The 19,711-nt window shown below is 41.6% G+C and overlaps 1 protein-coding gene across 2 annotated transcripts in view; it reads left to right on the forward strand.

The window, feature by feature from the left end:
- The first annotated feature begins 609 nt into the window (after positions 1-609).
- PEX7 (peroxisomal biogenesis factor 7) overlaps positions 610-19,711 on the forward strand; it is an 80,858-nt gene continuing 61,756 nt past the window's right edge. For both annotated transcript variants that reach the window (XR_010918654.1, XM_067542297.1), the window contains exons 1-3: positions 610-977; positions 6,320-6,377; positions 7,714-7,864. Coding sequence is in view for 1 of the 2 variants with exons in the window: in XM_067542297.1 (XP_067398398.1) it covers positions 635-977; positions 6,320-6,377; positions 7,714-7,864 (552 nt within the window). In the remaining variant the exon portion in view is untranslated. The remainder of the gene's footprint in view (positions 978-6,319; positions 6,378-7,713; positions 7,865-19,711) is intronic.

The following is a 19,711-nucleotide window of genomic DNA, read 5'->3' on the forward strand; positions in this document are numbered from 1 at the left end:
CCAAATCATCTAGTCTGACCTCCTGCATAACACAGGCCATAGAACTTCCCCTAAATAAATAGCTTGGGGATCTCATTGAAGTCAACGGGACTGTTCCCATGAATAAAGTTAAGCACTTGGGTAACTATTTGCAAGATTGGCCCCCAAACCAGGGAAACCCCTGGAAGGGGTGAGCGTCGAGGAGCTGTGTGCTTCGTTCACAGGCCTCAGACTTGCGGTGAAGGCGGGTGGGGAAGGGAGCGGGTTGTACATCAGGCTGGAGGCTGTTGTGGGTGCAGGTAGAGGATGATGGTGCGGAGGACAAAACAGCGGAAAGAAGATAAGGCAAGGTCAGCAGAAGGCAGGGGCCATAGGCACAAGTCCCCATCAGGGCTCTGGGGCAGGCCCCTCCAGAGAAGCATGGGACACCCTCCCACCACACACACACACACACTTCACCCCAGTTACAGATGGTTGGAGGGGGGCTGAGTTTGGGTCACCACGGCAATTGTGCCCTGCTGGGGGCGAGGTGTGGAGTGACAGGAGGGGACGCCAGGCCCAGCGCAGGTCACAAGCCCAGAGCGAGCCGGGCGCGCTCGGCCCTGCCTAGAGCCTAGAGCCTGTCGCCCCTGACAACCCCGCGCCCTAGAATTTGATGGACTCGGGCGCTGCGCAGCGGCTTGCCCGCACCAAAGATGGCGGCGGCGGCGCCGATCCCTCAGCCCCGCCCTGTCGGCCGGCCGGCCGCTTCCGGAGCCGCCGGCTCCCACCCACGCGGCACGCGCGTCTGTGTGTGTGTGCGCGCGCGCGCGGCGGCGGCGTCGGAGCTAGCGCGGGAGGGCGGGACTGGTCGCGAGCGGCCATGAGCGCGGCCGTCGGGGGGGCGCGGCGCTCCCAGGCCTTCCGGCTGCCGGGGCGACACGGCTACGCGGCGGAGTTCTCGCCCTACCTGCCCGGGCGCCTGGCCTGCGCCGCCGCGCAGTACTACGGGATCGCCGGTGAGGGAGGGGCCGCCTAACCCCCCCAATCCCCCATTCGTGTTACCCTCCCTGGGGTGGGGGCGGGGCTCCTCTTCTACCCCTCCCCCCCCCGGGGGCCCTCTGCCTCCCCCCGGCCGCGCTCATTGGCAGCAGGGCGGGGCTGCTGCGGTCCGAGCTCCCTTCCTCCGGGAGGAAACGGAGACAGGAGCCGACCGGCCCTGGCACCGCCTGCTCCCCCGGGGAGCCCGCACCCAGGGACACTCGCTGTGCAGCCCCGAGGGGCCCGAGCTGGCTCGGGAACTGTCAGTCCCGCCCGAGCCCTGGGGGGTTTCGGGATCTAAGAAGGAATACGCGTCTTTGCCTCTTCTTCTTCCTCCTCCCCCCAGCAGCCAGCCCCCGTGCTTCGCGTAACTCACCCTCTTCCGTCTCTCCGAAAAAGTTTGCCCGCTGCTCTGCGCGGTATATGTAACGTGGGTGGGCCAGCGCTGCGCTTTGCAAGACGCGTAGCTCTGCAGAATTGCTTGGCACCCCGCTGCCTTCCATGCAGCAAGTTGAAACCGGTGCACAGGCGTTTGTAGTCTTTCTTGGGCCCCGTGCTGCTGTACAGTGGTGTTGTTTTTTTTGTTTTTGTTTTTGTTTTTTTTCTCCGCCCCTTGCTTTGGCTGCTTTGAATCTTACAGTTTCTTCCCCACCTTCCCTCCGGTGCTGGTTCCAGATGCTGCGTTGATGCTGCTGGATGTGGAGCGCAGCTACTGACTTGGTAGATCAGTTAGTTTGCTTTGGTTTTCTCTCTTTTCTCTATTAAATTTGTTAGTCTTTGAAGTGCCACAGATCTCTTGTTGTGTTTGCTGTATACAGACTAACACCTCTACCCCTCTGGAATCTCTTTTCTGAGCGAGGAGAGGAAGGGGTAGAGGGGGAAGAGAGAAACTGCTCATGCTACCATACCTAGCATATGAAATATGCACTAGGTCTGGGACCTTTTGATCAGTAAGGTACTGAGCTGAAGATTTACCGCATGTTCTCACTCTGTTCCATCTTATTTTTCTGTTTTGCTATTTTTAGATGAAGCAAAATCCTATGGTTCCATAGACTACACATATTTTGTAAATAAATATTAAAAATGTAGTCTGCTACTCATTTGGGGGTTTTCTAATTGAAGTCAAAGGGGTACTGTCAACTTTAAATTTATGTATTGCAAACAAACATCTTTATTCTAATAAAACCTTAGGCTATTGAAAGCAAATGGGTATTTAAAAGCCAATTTAGGATTTTTTGGAAGGATGTTAAGGAAAATTATATTTTCATTTTAATCCCAATCAATGCTTGTATGAGTAATTTTATGTACATAAGTACACCTATTGAACTTGGGCTACTTGTACAAGTCCTGTCATTCACATGCAAAAGTATCTGCTAGTCCTACTTTCCGGGCTTTCTAAACTTTGATTTGCTTATTGGTTAAATTATGTTCTGAATACTTCATCTGCCTTAATAATTTTTTGTTATTGTTTACAGGCAGAAGGTCTGACAGATGATAACTTGCAATGTCTAATATATATATAAAATAAATGTGTACTTTGTAAATAATGTTTTAAAACATGTAGTGTTTTTGTACAGCAAATCCATAAAAGGAAGTGACACTGTTAAAATATAATTAAAAATAAAATACTGCTTGTTTCCATTAACCTGGCCCATAACCTCCACGAGATAAAGAAGGAATGTATTTATAGTTAGTAAGTCAGACTAGAGTCCCAATCCAGCAAATACTTAAGGTTACGCATATGTTAGTCACATAACTACCCAACACATAAGTAGTCCCAGTTATGCATGTATTCCTTCATAGAATTGGGACTGATTGGCCCAGTCCTACTCATCTTGAAGTCTGATGTTTTGCCATTTCACTTACATGGAAATAGCAGAGCTGGGCCTATATTACTTTCAGGAAAAAATAAGACTTATTAGCTGACGCTACTGAGATGTAACTATGGCATAGCTGTGAAGGGAAGACCATCTTTTTATTAATTTAGTCTCATGTGGGCTGTAATTCTTTGGTCTAATTTTAGTTGTTATGTTTTATATATGTGGTCAGGAGGTCAGACTAAGTGATCTGGTGGTCCTTTCTGATCTTTAACTCTTTCTTTTTAAGTTTCCTTGCTGGAATTAAATTTCTCTTTTGGGAGAGAAATGGTCTGTTTAAGAGAAAAGAAAATCAGATCTTTTCCATTTAACCAAGCATAATAACATGGACTATTGGAAAAAACTATAAACACTGAGTTGCTGGGTGGAAATAGATGGCCAATTAATGCTTCCAAGTACATGCACAAAACTTGGAAAAATACATATTTAAAATAAAGTATGAGTGTTCAGCAAATCAGAGGAACTGCTTTTGAATAGAAAATAATGTATATGATAAACTTATTAAGTAGCAGAGGGGAGGCAGTTGATGTCAGCCTTGTATCCTTTTTTTATAGGTGATTTGATGTCAAAAAAGGTCATAGAAGCCTGCTTGCACATTCAGGTGTCTGCAGTTAATGCATTTGTACATGCAAATCGGGCATTATGTAGCTAACTAGGCATTTAGATGTTTAAGTACTTATTTGTGTGTACCTGCTTTGAAAATTTGGCCCTAGCTGATTAAACAACAGTTCTTAGGTAATCATTTTGTGTGTATAGAGGTGGGATCCATGATCGGCCTTAGGCATAAGAACAACACTGTGATCCAGGTACCTAGGCTCCCTCTGGAATGAATGGGGAGAGACACACACTTAAGAATAGTGAGAATCCTGTAGCACCTTAAAGACTAACAAATTTAATATCTGCAGGCATAAGCTTTCGTGGGCTGTAACCCACTTCGTCAGATTTGTGATCCACAAACAGGAACCCACCATGTGGAGTCAAGCATCTTAGGCACCCCTTGTGGAATGAGTTAGGTGTCTGCCTTGTTCCATTCAAAATAGTGTTTGATCACTGAGCTGTGGGAAATTCTAATGTGGGGCTCCCTCATTCTCTCCTATTGAAGCTGTTCCAATGTGGATAAATCATTGTATAGTCATTGAGCTACAGGAAGAGAGAGTGTGAATGACTCCTTAGCCTGGTGATTAAGGCACCCACCAGGGAGGTAGGAGACCCAGAGTCCAGTCCCACTGATCCAAATCACTCTTACACTATGGATAAATAATGGAACAGCTTCAACAGGAGACATTGATGTTATAGGTCACATTAATGAAAAAACAAGCCGTTTTTCATTGACATGTTTTTCTGTATATGCTGTACAGAAAAAACCATACATATTGTATAGAAACACTCTACAAAGTACTTTTTTTTTTGTATATATTAGACATAGACATTTGTAGACCCTTCTGCTTGTAAACAGTAACAATACAATTCTTAAGATGGATGAACAGTTCGGAATTCATTTAATCACTAAACAAAGTACATTTTGGGCTTTCCAGACTTTAATGCCAGCAGATACTTTTGCATGTGAGTGACCTGACTTGTACAAGTAGCTCAACTGAGTTCAGTACGTGTACTTATGTATATGAAATTATTCATACAATGTCCTATCAGAATATCGCATAGTGATTAAAAACACTCTTCTGAGTGGTGGAAGATCCCTGTTCAAATATTTTCTCTCTCTTTCTCAGAGAGGAGAGGATTTAACCTGCGTGTCTCACATCCACTGAGCTAAAAGTTATAAAGTGAGCACAACATCACCACCTTCTCCAGCCAGATTTTGAATGGGCTCCAATCTTGTAGGCATGGTCAGAGACCACCTGCTGGATCAGGCCCTATACATGATGTAGGAGGCCAAAGGTGTGTCTTCCCCTGGTTTGTAATTCACCGTGGGGCCTAGGTAGGGGACAAGTGTCCATGCGTTTAGAGTGAGGCAGCAGTGCACAAACTCAGGCAGAAGCTTAAGCACATGGGGAAATTTTTATCTTGAAAACATAGGGCTTGGTAGGAGTTTTGTGCATTTCAGTGGAACCAAAAGCGGGATTTAGGTGCCTAAACCTGAAACTTAGGTGTTTAAGTACCTTTTTAGATCCTACCCATAACGTCTTATCCCTCACAGTGTGCCGTGCATAGGATTCAAAATGCTTTTTTGGCCTGTAAGTGCAATACCTTCATCCCCCAGACTTTTTATTCAAGTTTTCCTTCTTAATGTAAGCCACTAATTTTTTTCAATTTATGGATACAGCGCATTTGTAATAGTGTTTAGCCTATCTTTATTTTATTGTTTATAATACATATAATTATCATAATAAAGGGAAAAATGATATGCAGAGTGAGGGTCAAGTGGTCTTATTGTAATCATTATTAAAGTAAAATAGCTCGTGTATTTTCGTGTCTTATCAGAGCAGCATTTGAAGTTTTGGTTCGATCCAAATATGTTGTTGGATTCATAAGTTGCTTACATTTTGTCAAGATATCCCAAAACATTTACTGGTTTCCTCATTTTTTGCTTCTGTTTCATACAAAAGCCATTTATATTGCCACTTGCTACTTTTAATGAGTCAGTTTCAGATTCTACATCTGCTCAGACTCCCTGCCAATTTTTCTGAGTCTCCTGCCCAACCAGATTGTCCTATATTTAAAAAAAAAAAAAAAAAAAATTATCTCTCTCTCGCTGTGGGAAAGATCGTCTCTCAGAAGAAAACTGACTATACAAAGGCAAGAGTGAGTCTGGAAGTCTTGAGTCTGACTAGACTTAAATAGTAGTTGAATATACAAAATAAAATGGAAGAAAATTTTTTAGTAATTTTAGCAACTGACTTATAAGCAGATCCTAAAACCCAGGGGGAGCTCTGTTGAAGCCCTGTTGTACAACTTTCTTGTAAAAACAGCATGTTTAATAATATTCCAATAGAAATGTAATACTTCTTTTTTTTTTTTTTTTTAACTTTGACAGAACCCGTCATATAGGAGTGTTTTATCTGCAGTCTGTTTCCTTACAATCAAATTCCCTACACTTCTCATTTCACCATTAATAAGGTTCATTCTTACCACATTTTTTCTGTAGTACTATCCCTAGTATATTCTAAACGGATCTATATAAACCCATACTGGTGGATTTTCAACATCAGGGTGTTCAAAAGAAAATATAAAAAGTGCTTTATTTCCAGTGCGTTGTCCCTTTTTCCCATTTTGCTGTCAGAAGTATAGAAAACTGACAGAATAAAGTAGCAGAAGGACATAAATATAGTCAAATAAGCTATTTATAAACACAGCTAATTGCCCAGGTCCCTCTAGCAGATTCAGGTGCTTTCCACATTTGCACTGTGGTATAAACCGTCACAGTGCATCATCGTTTCCAGTGAATTAAAAGAATTGGCTCTGATGCATTGTTTTGTTATTTTCAGGTTGTGGAACTCTGGCAGTGCTGGAACAAAATGAAACTGGGATTAGTCTTTTCAGGAGGTAACAACTTTATCTTTTTAATAAGAAGTATTTATTATAAAACCTTTAGTGAAAGAGACAGACTTGGATATTTTGATATCTCTATTATTGATAAATAATGGCAGTATGATATATTGAATATACACCTCCATACTTGGGTGCAAATAGCTGGTTACATTGTCTGGCTTATAATATTAAACAGTATTTTTAAAGTTAAAAGTTGACATCATCCTTAACTCAGCCATTTAGGGGCAGCAGAGTGGTACAAGTTAAAAGCCATGTCTCTGCCCTAGCTTGCTGTTGCATGTTGATTCTTGCTCCCTTGCATTGCTTCCTGGATCCAACACTCTTCACTGAATAGGTTTGAATGAATGAATGAAGCAGGAGCCTGTGGAAACTAAACTTTGTAGGTATTTCCTTATTGATTTTTCTGGGGAATGGTGATGCCTCTGGTAGTTCTTTTTGGGCTACTGCCTCTCACAGCTCACCCAATGCCCCACCTAAAAACTTGTAGCGACCTGTTTGCAAGAGGAGTGTTGATACAACTTGAAATATAAAGCTGATCATTTGGACTTATCTGAGATGAGGGTTTAGAGAGAAATATAATACATTACCTTACTCTTGGATATCAGCAGATATTTTTCAGTTGGTAATTAGGTAGCAGGCTACTTAAAGCAGTTAGATATTGTACTGCTACTAATGGGAATAGTATTATAGTAATAAATATTACTGAATCAGTAATATTAATTTCAATGTCTTGAAAGTACTTTCTATCCCCCTTATTGTTTGTGGTAGGGAGGTCCTATGTTTCTTTGTTACAGCCCTGGAGGACTGCTCCATGTTTACCCCTCCCACCCTGGAGGCTCTGCATTATGACCAAGCATCCTTATGGATAAGACCACTAGTCACTTAGTGATGTTTCTCTGTCAACCACAGTGGTCATTATAGATCAGTGAGTGACACACCCTTCTTTAGTGTGACAGAAGTAGAGATTGACTTGGATATTTTGGTATCTCTATTAGTGATGATAATGGCTCTGTGATATATCCAAGTTGGTGCTACCACTCCTATTTGCCCAAGGAACTTAGGATGGATATCAGACCTCAGTCTCTATATGAAAGGTGATATTCCTTGGCTCTCTTGTGCTAACCTCTTCTAACATAATTTTTTTTTTTAATTTCAAGGTACCATCAGAATTTCATCTAAAAAGATTCTTTAGAAAGTCAGACATACAAAAAGTTAGTATGTTCAGAATGTGGTAACTTAAAGAACATGTTGATTAATCTTTGACTATAACTAATCCAACCTGCTATGCAGTCACTTCTCACGGATCAATATCTTGATTGCCCTGGTTTAGTTTTGACTGGAATGATGGCCTGTTTGATGTGACGTGGAGTGAGAACAATGAACACGTGCTGGTCACTTCTAGTGGGGATGGATCTCTGCAGATCTGGGACACTGCTAAACCCACAGGTCCACTGCAAGTCTATAAAGAGCACACTCAGGAGGTAAAAGAGGCAAACTTAAAAATTTTACTGGGCTACATTTTTATTGCTTGGATTATTAAAGGGCTCACTTGCAGAATCACTATTGGAAAGTGTTATTTCTTTGCTTAGGGCTATAACATGAGCTTACAGCTTCAAAAGTCTGTTGAACATGAGATAAAGTGCATAATGTGTCTACAGTAGATGACATTTGGTCACATACAATGAATATATTTTTAGAAACACTTCAGAGACTTTATTCTTGATTCTTCAGAGGTTAGGTTGGGGTAGTCACTCAGTCAAATCCCTCTGACTGCATAAGGAGTGGCATTGAACAGGCCAAGTCTAAGCCAGAAGGATGGTTTCTGCAGCAGTGGTACCATGAAGGGTGTAAAATGAGAAATTGTAGTGCAGAAAGTGCAGATCCTCAGGACTCTCTTCATAATCAGCATGGGAAAGGGCAAGAGACTTCAAATACCTGTAATGCCCTAGTCTCAGAGTAGATATTTATACGCTTTAAGCATAAAATGGAATCCTAAGCCTATGTAATATTATTAGAGCCCTATCAAATTTACGGCTGTGAAAAATGCACCACGGACAGTGAAATCTGGTCTCTGGTGTGCTTTTACACTAGACTATAGGATAAAAGCATACAAAAGTGCATAGTGTTTCTCAAACTGGGGGTCCCGACCCAAAAGCTATTGTATGGGAGGTTGTGGTATTACCATCCTTACTTTTACGCTGCCTTCAGAGCTGAGCGACCAGCCAGCAGCCGCCGTTCTCTGGCCACCCAGCTCTGAAGGCAGCACAGAAGTACGAGTGGCAATACCCAACCCCTGCTACCATAGCATTGCAATCCCCTTTTGGGTCGGCTTCCCCAGTTTGAGAAACGCTGAATCTTAAGTGCTTTACATGTTTATATTTTGCCATTATAAAATACATATTCATGCTTTGTTACACCACTTGCAATTTAAGATTTAAATATCTGAAACCGTGAAATTCAAGATTTTAAAAATGCTATGGCTATGAAATTTACAAAAATGGACCATGAATTTTGTAGGGCCCTAAATATAATAAGCTTACCCTGAATGTGTGTGTGCTTGTTTACATACACCTCAAGGTTATAAAGACGGAGGAGGTTTCATCAACTTAAAAAGAGTAAGAGTTGGACACGTTCTGCCTTTCTACTTAACACTGAAAATAAATATAAATTATTCGTGTTGTTTTTATAAACCATTAAAACTGAAATACCTCCTTCAACAGTGTTTTACCTCATTGCATTTTTTGGCTGATACTTACTCTTTTTTAATTACTTGGTTCTCAAAATGGGGAATAGGTGGAATTAATGTAATCTGTATATTTTTGGCATGTTGACACCCTAAAGTAGAGGCTCATGGGAAGGAAAAGTCATGTAAAATTGAGAACCCATCCTGCAGAAAGGAATGCTGACTGCTAAAGGGGACTTGTACAAAGTTATATAATATGCTTTGGGTGGGAGAGGCGGATGATTAAAAATCTTTCTAAGGCACCTTCCTCAAAAGAGGTGGCCCACAATGGATCCTATTATGTTAACTGGGCCTACAAATTTACCCTAATTGTAAGCTCATTTGTGGAAAGTGACTGAAAGTTTGTCATAATAACCTATAACAAATGTTGATGGGAAAAGGTGCAAAAGCAGGACACAGTGGACTAATTCAGTCTAACAAAAGGCCTGCTGATATAACTCTCAAGGACTGTGTTAAGATCATGCCTGGTAAACAAGAGAAGTGTGGAACTGGAAATCAGTGAACCAAAATTGCTGTGTTGGAAATTAGGCCTGGTTGATGGACAAAATAATGAAGGGATAGGCTATTTCACTCTCTCTCCCTTTTGGGTGCCTATAAAAGGGACTTTGGAGGGAAAAGCTAACAGACTGCAATGCTGGCTAACTGAAAGATGAGAGATGGAGAAGGAGTGAGCTTCACCATCATGGCAGCCAACCCCTCTGTTTCCTGGGATCCTGAACCTTTATTCTCATCCTGAAAGATGTCCTGACCAGACGGGGCTAAAAGAGGGACCCAGATGACATTGTCACCTCTCCCAGCTCCAGCTGAACCCGAAACACTACTTTGGATGTGAGACTTTGTGTTGTCTTCTCCCCAGTGTCTTCGTTCCTTCCCTACCTTATTTCTTCTCTTTCCTATCTCTGTGCTTTTTTACTTCTCTCTAATATCAGACTGACTCAGCCAGCCAAGGCAGCATATTTTGCAACACTATCCTAAGCCTGTGACCAGAAAGAGGCAGCTAAAAGCAATCCCCTAAACAGCCCAACGCTTGTTCAAGTTTGCCAGGTCTTGAAGTGGCTGATAAAACCATGTGGTGTGCCTGTGTTTTTCCGGTAGTGAGGTTGCAAGTGAAAACATCAGAGACAGAGGCTGCATTTTCTATCCTTACTATTCTTGTTTTGTCTCCCCTTTTGTGTGTGTGTCTTTTGTCATCTTATGAAACGGGATTAGACTTTAACAGCTCCAGCCATCTCAAATAACTTCTCTTTTTCCCCAAAACAGTTATTACCATTTTTGATACCATCTAAAAGCCTGTCAATCAAGGGGTGTATTCCTTTGAAAAACTCTCCAGCTAAAGGAAAGGGTACATGGGATGTTGTTAAAATGAAAGCCTTACTTAATACTTCTCATTTCAAATGCTTTAACTGTTTTTCCTTCTTTTCTGTATTTCTGATAAAAGGTTAAAGGGATTTTTAATGATGTTTGCCATGGGATTAAGCAGGCTGAGGTCTCTGCATATGAAACTCCAAACCTTGTTTAAAACAGTTTAATGTTGGACTGAGTTATGTTAACTCCCTTAGCTCTGTGGGCCCATATATTCCATCTAAATTAATACGCCAAGCACAAGTAAACAAGATTTCAGGCCCACTGTTTAAATGGTAAAATCTTTCTGAGGTGCAGAAATCATTAGGTTGTGTGGTTCACCCCTTTCATAGGAACTTCAGCCTTGTAAAATGAACGATTGCCTGTCAGCTCTCTCATAAAGATGAGCAATTATTTTCTTGCAGACCTGAAGCAATATGGTGTTCAAAAAAGGGCATTGATTTGAAGTATTGTTGCTGACTAGTGACTTCTTAAAAACTGTCTTTCAGGGACTATACAGCCAATTTCATTGCAGCTGTCTTCTGCCAAGAATAGTATTGATCATTATAATTTTCTTACACAGTGTAAAGAGCATAAACTAGTCACTAGAGGCCAGGATTAGGAAGAAACTTTCCACTATGGGCAGATTATTTCACAATTGTACCATATGCCACTTCAGATGAAGATGAAAGAAACATCTGGTACTGATTGCTGTTGATCAGTTTGCAGATAAAGTTTAAGATGGGACTGACATGAATGGCGGACAGTATTCAACAGCCAGTAGCAATGTTGCATGTCATTTCATGGAAAGAAGAGCTAATGTGTTGTTCCATCCTGGAAGTATTAGTGTACATTTGCTGCTGATGTACATTTTAAGCGAGATAGAGTATGTCCACTATTCTCTGAAGTACAGAAGAGAGAGTCAGAGCAGGAGACAAGGCAGTAACTGTTTTGAACTATCAGCCTGGAATGACTTCCTGGATAACACAGCAGTATTTATTGCAATGGCAGGGTCAGGCTGAAAAAGCTGCAAGAGGAATATTTTTAAATAATGATTTGAATGGAAGTACCATGGATTAAAGCATGGAACTATGCTGACTTGCTTCTGGGAAGTCCAGAGCGTTGACGTATGTCCATCTCCATACAAAAAAGTCATTGACTTAGCCCTGGTCTACACTTACCTGGCGATTCAGTGGCAGTTGACAGGAGTTACGCAAGCTATGCATAGTAGCTTGCATAACTCCCATCAACTGCTGTGCTTCACTTCTGCGCGGCGTCTTCACTGTACTGCGCCGACGGTAGCCATGTTCCCGTCGACGCAGTGCTATACCACTTGAGGGCGTGGTTTACTATCATCGACTTCAGGATTGACTGAGCGGGTTTTCACTGACCGCTCCATCGATCAAGATAGGTCGATCTGACGATGGCGACTTTGCCGCCATCAGTATAGACATACCCTAAGTGTGTTACCTTTCAGCACAATTCCTAAAAATTGAGAAAATCACCAGTTAAGCAACATTAACATCCACAGCAACCGCCATTCATGTGCCTTACCATTGAAATGCACTCAGATTCCTAGCTTGACAATGAACTCCCTGTCACTTTGAGCATACAGTCACCAACCATACACATGTCCAGTTACTCATTAAAATGAACAACTGTAACATCAAAATTAAGTATATACTACCTATATATTTTTAACCTTAACAAATCTGAGGGTGGTGTTATGGTTGTGCATATGAGTGTGATTGAGGCTGGATGTGTGTAGCATGGGTAGGTGTATGGTGAAAGTGAATTAGTTGGGGACACTAAACCCAAAGAAATTTCAACTGTTTACTGATTAGGGATGTAGTTTTACATAAGAACGACCATACTGCTTCAGACTAATGATCCTGTCTTCTGACGGTGTGCCAGATGCTTCAGAAGGAATTAACAGAACAGGTCAATTATCAAGTGATCCATCCCTGTCCCTTGTTGTCCAGTCCCAGCATCTGGCAGTTAGAGGTTTAGGGACACCCAGAGTGTGGGGTTGCATCCCTCAACATCTTAGCTAATAGCCATTGATGGACCTATCCTCCATGAACCAGGATATGAACTTTAGATATGTTTGTCTCTTTCTGGTATGAAACTTAACTAGTATCACATACTAACACCTCAATATAGATTAAAGTGGTACATTATGAGATTCAGCTATCAGATGTGGAAATGAGTAGAATAATTTGACATAAAGTTAGTCTATAATTGCAAGAGTGTTACTAGTAATAGTTCATGCAAGGCAGCCCACATCATATGGGCAGAGTTTTGGTGGAGGAGCACTTAAAATAAGTATCCTTAATTAGCCAAGCCACTTGGGCTTTGAATAGTGTCTTTGTAGTGGACTATCTGCAGATATCATCACTGGAGGTAAAATTCTGTATGAAATATGATGATGAGAAATGTGGAAATAAGAACCTATCTATATATGACTTTAGTGTGTGGTATCTATTCACAAAATGGAGAATTAAAGTGTCAGTGTTGTCCTCATAGGTCTGTCTTATTTGCCCCTCCCTTCCTCCTCCTTTTCCATAACTACTCTTACAACATCCTTCAGGATTTTTGTTTTAATTTTTTGAAAGTTGACAAATTTGGGGTGGGTTATGGTTGAAGGGCATAGGGATCTGTGGTATAACCACAGTTAAGAGGTTGTATACCTGAATGTCTTTGTGTCCACATTCTCAGGAGTAGAGCTAATCAATTCCCATAAGGCGTCAAACTGTCTGTCCGTGGTGTAGTCCTTGAATAGGACTTTTTCCAACTTTGCAGACTTGTGAAGTAAGAGTCACCATTCCTTAATTTCCTGTAGCTTATATTTTTGGCTGGTAGATAATGGAATATTTTGTTGCGCATGCCAAATTCTCACATTTAGCTCTTGAGCTGTCTTTAAAAAAAAAAAAAAAAAGATTTGTGAATGTTGCTTTGTTAATATTGCCTAGTAACCTTTATTCATAGGCCGGGGTAAGTGTCATGGAGATGTTCAAGTGCAATATCTTCCTAAAATGGATATGCAAGTCCAAAAAATGTCCATGATACATGTTAGACAAGGTCTCAGTAGGCTCCTCACAGAGCTCGTCTTTGTTTGCTACAGCCTTCTGTGGGATCTGGGATAGCAGTAGTACAGAAACATGACACATTATGAAACAGGACCAAGTGAAATTGGTATGAGTTAATATATGCTGGAATGCTGAAATCATTACTGAAGCTTTGATGTATCCATCACAGTCACAGAGAAAATGTACAAACAGGGCTTTGTAAAAAGAGTTATGGTTGAAAGCCTGTTTCTGTTGAGTCCAGTGGATAAAAAAAAAATCTAACTTTACACACATTTTATCCCTTTTAAATGTGTTATATTTAAAAGTATGGAAAGCAACAGTTAAGGAATCCAGCCAATTCCATGTTGCCATATAATTCATCACTGTGAAGATGAGGATGGCTTTCAAGGGCCACCATATCGGTACTTGAGGCCAAAAGATTATAACTTTCCACCAGGTTGTTGTCACAGTAGTTTGTCAGCTACATAGTCTTCTCTATAAGAACCATCTGAAACTGAACTGGTTCCATTATCCTTCTGGGTTATGACCAATAAAATAGGTTATTCTTTCTGATGAGAGAAGGAACAGGTAGTGCTGCTCTTTAGGTTAGTGACAGAAAACCACGTGAAGTGGTTTGAAGACTGATTTTGGAGGGGTGTGGTCAAGGGAACACAAGAAGAGGGAGCTGTTCTGGGGGATAGAGGGCAGCAAGAGGTGGCAAAAGGAACATGAAGTAAGAAGTAAACTCCATGGGGGTATGGAAGAGGGATAGGAAGAAATGAACCGAGTCTGAGAATTAGGTGGGTCATAACTGTGGAGTCTTCCAGGGAGTTCTTGATACTTTGACATAACTTGCCTTCTACAGGTAAAGGGGAGTTGATCACCCACAGATATATCATTTGAGAATCTTTTGAGACGTAGGCTGAAGCCAGAGGGGAATCTAAAATGATTGGTTGCAGAACTAGGAAGTTTATTTTCCCCTCAGACTTTTGATTCATGTGATTGATTATGAAACCACAGGAGGAGAAATCCAAATTGCCAGTGTAGTAAGGTCAGACATTAGAAACACCAAAGCCAGCATTCCCTCTTTCAAAAGAGAATTTTACAAATTCTGTTGGAGGTCTAAAACATCTCCAAATACAGTCTTGGAAGACAAACTTGCATTTGTTTGGAATGTGTTTTGGCCAGGGGAGAGAGAAAAACTTTACAGCCTCAGCACCATTAGCAAATACTCCTGGTTGATGAGCACATTTAAATGTTTGAGCTCATAAACTAAGGTTTTGTATAGTAATGTGAGGGGGATTAATGTGGTGTGTGTACTGTATTCCCATATCTGTTGGAGGCATAAAGAAGTTCCTTGTGATGAGCTGTCCATTGTCAGTGGAAACATGCTGAGAGGGCATTAGAGTACGGTTGAGAGATGTCTCATAATTTGGGATTTTCTTGCTTTTTAGGTTTATTGAGGACTGTTGAATGTAACCTACCCTACAAGTTCTTGTTTGTGACATTTGTTTAATATAAAAAGGAAGATTTAATTTTTTAAAAAATACTCTTTATAGCATTGTATTGTATATGTTTTTATCTTTCAAAATCTAAGCAATCATAAGTAGAATCCAAATTAAGACAAAAATGTGGGCTCTGTGATTTCATCCATTTTCTTAGCTTATAGTGCAACAATTTATTAAATCAATCGAGTTGAAAAGATATCATGGTTTAGAGGAGTAATCATTATTCATTTTAAAATACGGCATTGTCTTTTGTACCAAGAGTGATACAGTACTAACATGCTAACCAAACTAAGCAGTAGTTGCCGGTAGACTTGATTGATCGCAGCATTCAACTGCTTCATGTTCATGAAAACCTATAATTAGAAACTGGAAGAAAAATAGAAAGTGTATTGTGTTTTCTTAAACAATAAGGACAAAATCATGGTTCCTTGTGCAAAGCCTGAGTAAAATGGCTTTATGCAGGTGCTGCGGGCTAAAGACCTATATTACTGTTAAGTTTTTTCTTTGGCTCTGTAATGAAATTGACTAGTTACAGTTAGCAATACTGCCTTGCATTGAATTCCATTTGAGGTCTGTGGCATTTCCTTTTTAATTTTTAATTTAATTATATTTTTTAGAACTTAACTCACTCCACAATCTTTAGTATGTGTATAACTTTTCTAAAAGGTCATGGACTACATTTATCTGTTTTTTATATTACATAATTGCTTATTTTCCAATGACTTCACTCATGCCATGAATCCTCTTTATACTTCTCTAGCCACTGCCCCTGCACAAGTAAACATTGTTTTTGTTACCATCAGCTCAGTCCTTCTCTGTTGTCTGAATTACTGTCAGATGAGCTAGGTAAAATGCATTATCCTCATTTGATGAGCTGGTGGATGTGTAAGCAATAACACACAACTAGATAGGGATCCAGTTATGTATTCACACAAGCTTCGGATACCTAATGAGTCACAAAGCTAAAGTCTGCAACAACCTGAGAATTGTAGGTGTTCCAGTGTAACCTTGCTGCTTTGAATTTTATTGCTGCTTTAGTTTATTTAAAAAAAACCCAACACTATGCAGATAAAGAATTTGGACGTATGAATTTTTTGTTAGCCCGCTCAGTTATGGTTATTTTATATTTGATAGTTTCCAAAGAGGAGTAGGGCTCTATTCTGGTGATGGTTGTACAAAAATGTAGGGAAGATGTGATCCCTGCCCCTAAGATCTTGCATGTCATTCTCTTCTTCTCCATGCCATTTTATAATTGTAATTCTAGCCCTAGGATGATTATTGATTCTGCTGTACCATCTGTTTGTGAAGCAGTTTCTCAGCCAGCTTCTTGGTTTAACAGGGAGCGCAGGGAGTTAAAGGCAGTCAACCATACATTAGAAAGACCGTGTAGGGGCTGACTGTTTGCTCTGAGATATGGAAGAATTGTCAGTTATTATAAGTGGTGCACAAAAAGAGACCAGATCTGAATAGGAGTATAATTAATATTTTCTGGTAAACACTGGCAGACAATGCTTTTTAAGATGACTGACTGCCTTGTTTATCCTTAATCCATTTCTGGTACTTCGGATGAATGCTGCCATTGAACTTTATAGTGTCTTTAGTGGTAAGATTGGCAGGGGTCAACTTTGTCTTCTAAATAAGATTATCCTCCCACTTCAAGAAGTGTAAACAATTTTAATGTAAAGGCACATCTTTATTATCAGAGGACATTGAGTTTTATTCCCGTTTCAGCCAATTACTGTGCCTGATAAATAAATAGAACTAAATTAATTCACTAATTTACTCCAACTGAGATGAAACCCCATTGGAATGTAAGACAATGGAATACTTTCAGTACATTCATTCTGTACAAATTTATTTTTGCCTATTTGATTAAGGTTTTACTTTCCTCTTTGTCTTAGTTTATACATATCAACTATTACTACACAGGCAAAAATGAATATTGAGATTGAAAATCAATGTCTGGAAATTCTGAAAGTTAGAGTTTCTGCTCCATTCTTAATTCTTCCTCCATTGCTCAATCGATAACTGCTGAGGCAGCTGTAACTGGCAGCTGGGGTGTTGGTGTTGAAATAGAATTATCCAGTGTTGGTGATCTTCTCCCCGCACCATTGCTTTGCCCATTGCTTAGAACCCCCCACATGGCCATAGTACCGGAGCTCCTCAATTTATCAGTGGCAGAGATCACAACCTCCAGGAGCCCAGCAGGGCCAGGCAGCTACAGTGGCTGGTGGTAGCACATCTCTCTTTTCCAGAGATTTAGGGCTTGTCCATGTGGGGTGACGGTGTGCACTAGAGGAATATGATTTCTAAAGAGCTCCAGTTTATTGGCCCATGTAGATCTTTCTGGTGCAAACAAAAATTTCCCAGTGTGTGTTTAACATCGTGCAGGAAATACTCCATAATGTGGACTAGGGAATTTTTGTTGGATTCTCACAAGTCGGTTACGGTGCAACGCATTGGTGCACTTTGGAAATCACACCCTTTTGATGCACATTCCCACCCAGTGTAGACAAGCTCTTGGGAGCCATGCTGAAGAATTTTATAACATTTCCTTTTTTCAAATTGTGAATGGTTATGTGTGAGAAGGAAGATTTTCCTCTGGGGTGGTCATGTTTGGAGGGAGTGCTCTTTTTATCAGCCATTGTGGGGCAGGTTGACTTGGACCCATACAAAACATAGGGAACATAGGGATACAGGAACAGTTGGGAGGAGCTGATAGGTATTTTTTTTTCTTTTTGTTTACTATGTTTTGTGTTTTTTACCACTTTGTTCATATATCCTTGATCAATTTACTGTTTGACTGTCTTGTGTAGTTAGATTATAAGATCTTCAGGGCACATCGTGTTTCATATCGTGAGGCATCTACAGTATATGTGGATATGGTAGGAGCAATACATTATCTGGTACACACCAAAGTATGAAGAGATTGAGACAACTGGAGTTACCACTGGCAGTAATACAAAGATGACACCCAGCTAGTCTGTGTCCACACTGGTGCTGAAATAATTTGGAGTACAATAGTATTTAGTCCTGCTGTAGCATAGTCTTCTCCAAACAGCGTATGGTATATCTGTGAACTGTTCTGAGTGCTTTTGTGTGCAGACATGAAGTGTGCTACAATGGATAGAAGGAACAAACTACTTGGTTCCACAGTAAATGTGCCATCCTAAATGTGTCTAGTGTAGACAAGGCTTAAGAGAGACTGAAGATGGAAGCGATGCAGACTCTCCAGGTTGTGTGGAGACAGTGATCTCACCAGGCCAAGCTCCATGAGCGCATCACCACTGGCCTTAACAATCCCCAACATTAAAAAAAGGTTTGAATGGATTGAGCTTTTAAATGTCCTCAGTATAGACAAAACTAACTAATGTGCTCTGCACTGACTCGTGGTTCACTTTTAATGTCGATTGAAGTTCTTGCTCCTGATCTTCAGAACCATTAGTGGGTTGGGACCCCACCCACTATATCTGTGGGTACTTCTGTATCTATTACCCAAAAGGATAGCTATGCTTTTCTGGAACAGTGGAGCTAACAAAACAGATCATGAAAGAGTCAAGAGAAGTGTTTTCAATCTAGGGGTCTCAAATGTGGAATAAGCTACCAGAAGAGAAGAGACCATTTCTAGAATAAACTACAAGACTCACCATCTTGACAACTGGAAAAAAATGTTTTGAAGATACTTCTATCCCCAAGTGGAACTTCCTAGAACCTGGAAGAGAAGAACAGAATATTCCATGAAACGCACTTTGATTTTTCACTATGGAATTCTAATTTATTTGTGTAACACTTAGATATTATGGTGATAAGCTCTCTTGGGCTACATCTACACCCGGGATTCTCAACCTTTTTCTTTCTGAGGCTCCCCCAACATCTATAAAAACACCGGGGCCCTGCTGGGTGGGGGGTGTTCAGCTACTGGGCTGCGGTGGGCTCAGGGTTTTAGCCCTGCGGGGCACCGCAGCTTGGGGCTTTCTGCCCCGTGAGATGATAGACAGGGGAAGGGGCCCACCATAGTTTGACTTCTGTTTGTGGGGGCGGTGGTGTCAGGGCCTGGTGGGACTCGGGCCAGTTCCGCATGGTGGGGCTCAGGGAGGGAGCGCTACCTCCACCCCTGACTCACCTCAGCAGGTCACCCAACTTGGTGGAGTGGGTGGCGGCAACCAAAAATTATAACTCAAAGAGAGGGGCTCAACTCAAAAAGTTTGAAAACAACTCAGGGTGCAGGCAGGAGGGTAGCTCAGGGTGCAGGGAAAGGAGTAGCTAGGGGCTGTGTGCAAGGGCAGGGCTCCCCCCACGGTCACTGCTCCCCGAGGGCTCTGCCAGTGTCCACCCAAGCAGCTTGCACTGGCTACACAAGCAGTCAAAGGGATCTGGGAGCTGAGGAGCAGCCGGGGCCCTGGGCACCAGCATCAGGAGATAAGGGAACGCCATGGCTGCCCGCTGCATGGTGTCAGCCAGAGCAGCAGCACCTGCTCTGGTTAAAGCACTGCAATTTGGAGTGGGGGGGGGAATGCCGTCCTCCAATTCTGCTCATGGACTTGGGGCTTCTGCCCCATGGGGCACCAGGACTCACTGACCCCCGATTGAGAACTGCTGATCTACACTATGGGTTAGGGGTGTGATTCCCAGCTCATGTACACACATGCTAGTTTTTCTCAAGCTAGC

This window comes from Emydura macquarii, unplaced genomic scaffold (assembly GCF_026122565.2).
Source record: "Emydura macquarii macquarii isolate MOO-44397 ecotype Brisbane River unplaced genomic scaffold, CSIRO-AGI_Emac_v2 contig_705, whole genome shotgun sequence".
NCBI classification, from domain to species: domain Eukaryota; kingdom Metazoa; phylum Chordata; order Testudines; family Chelidae; genus Emydura; species Emydura macquarii.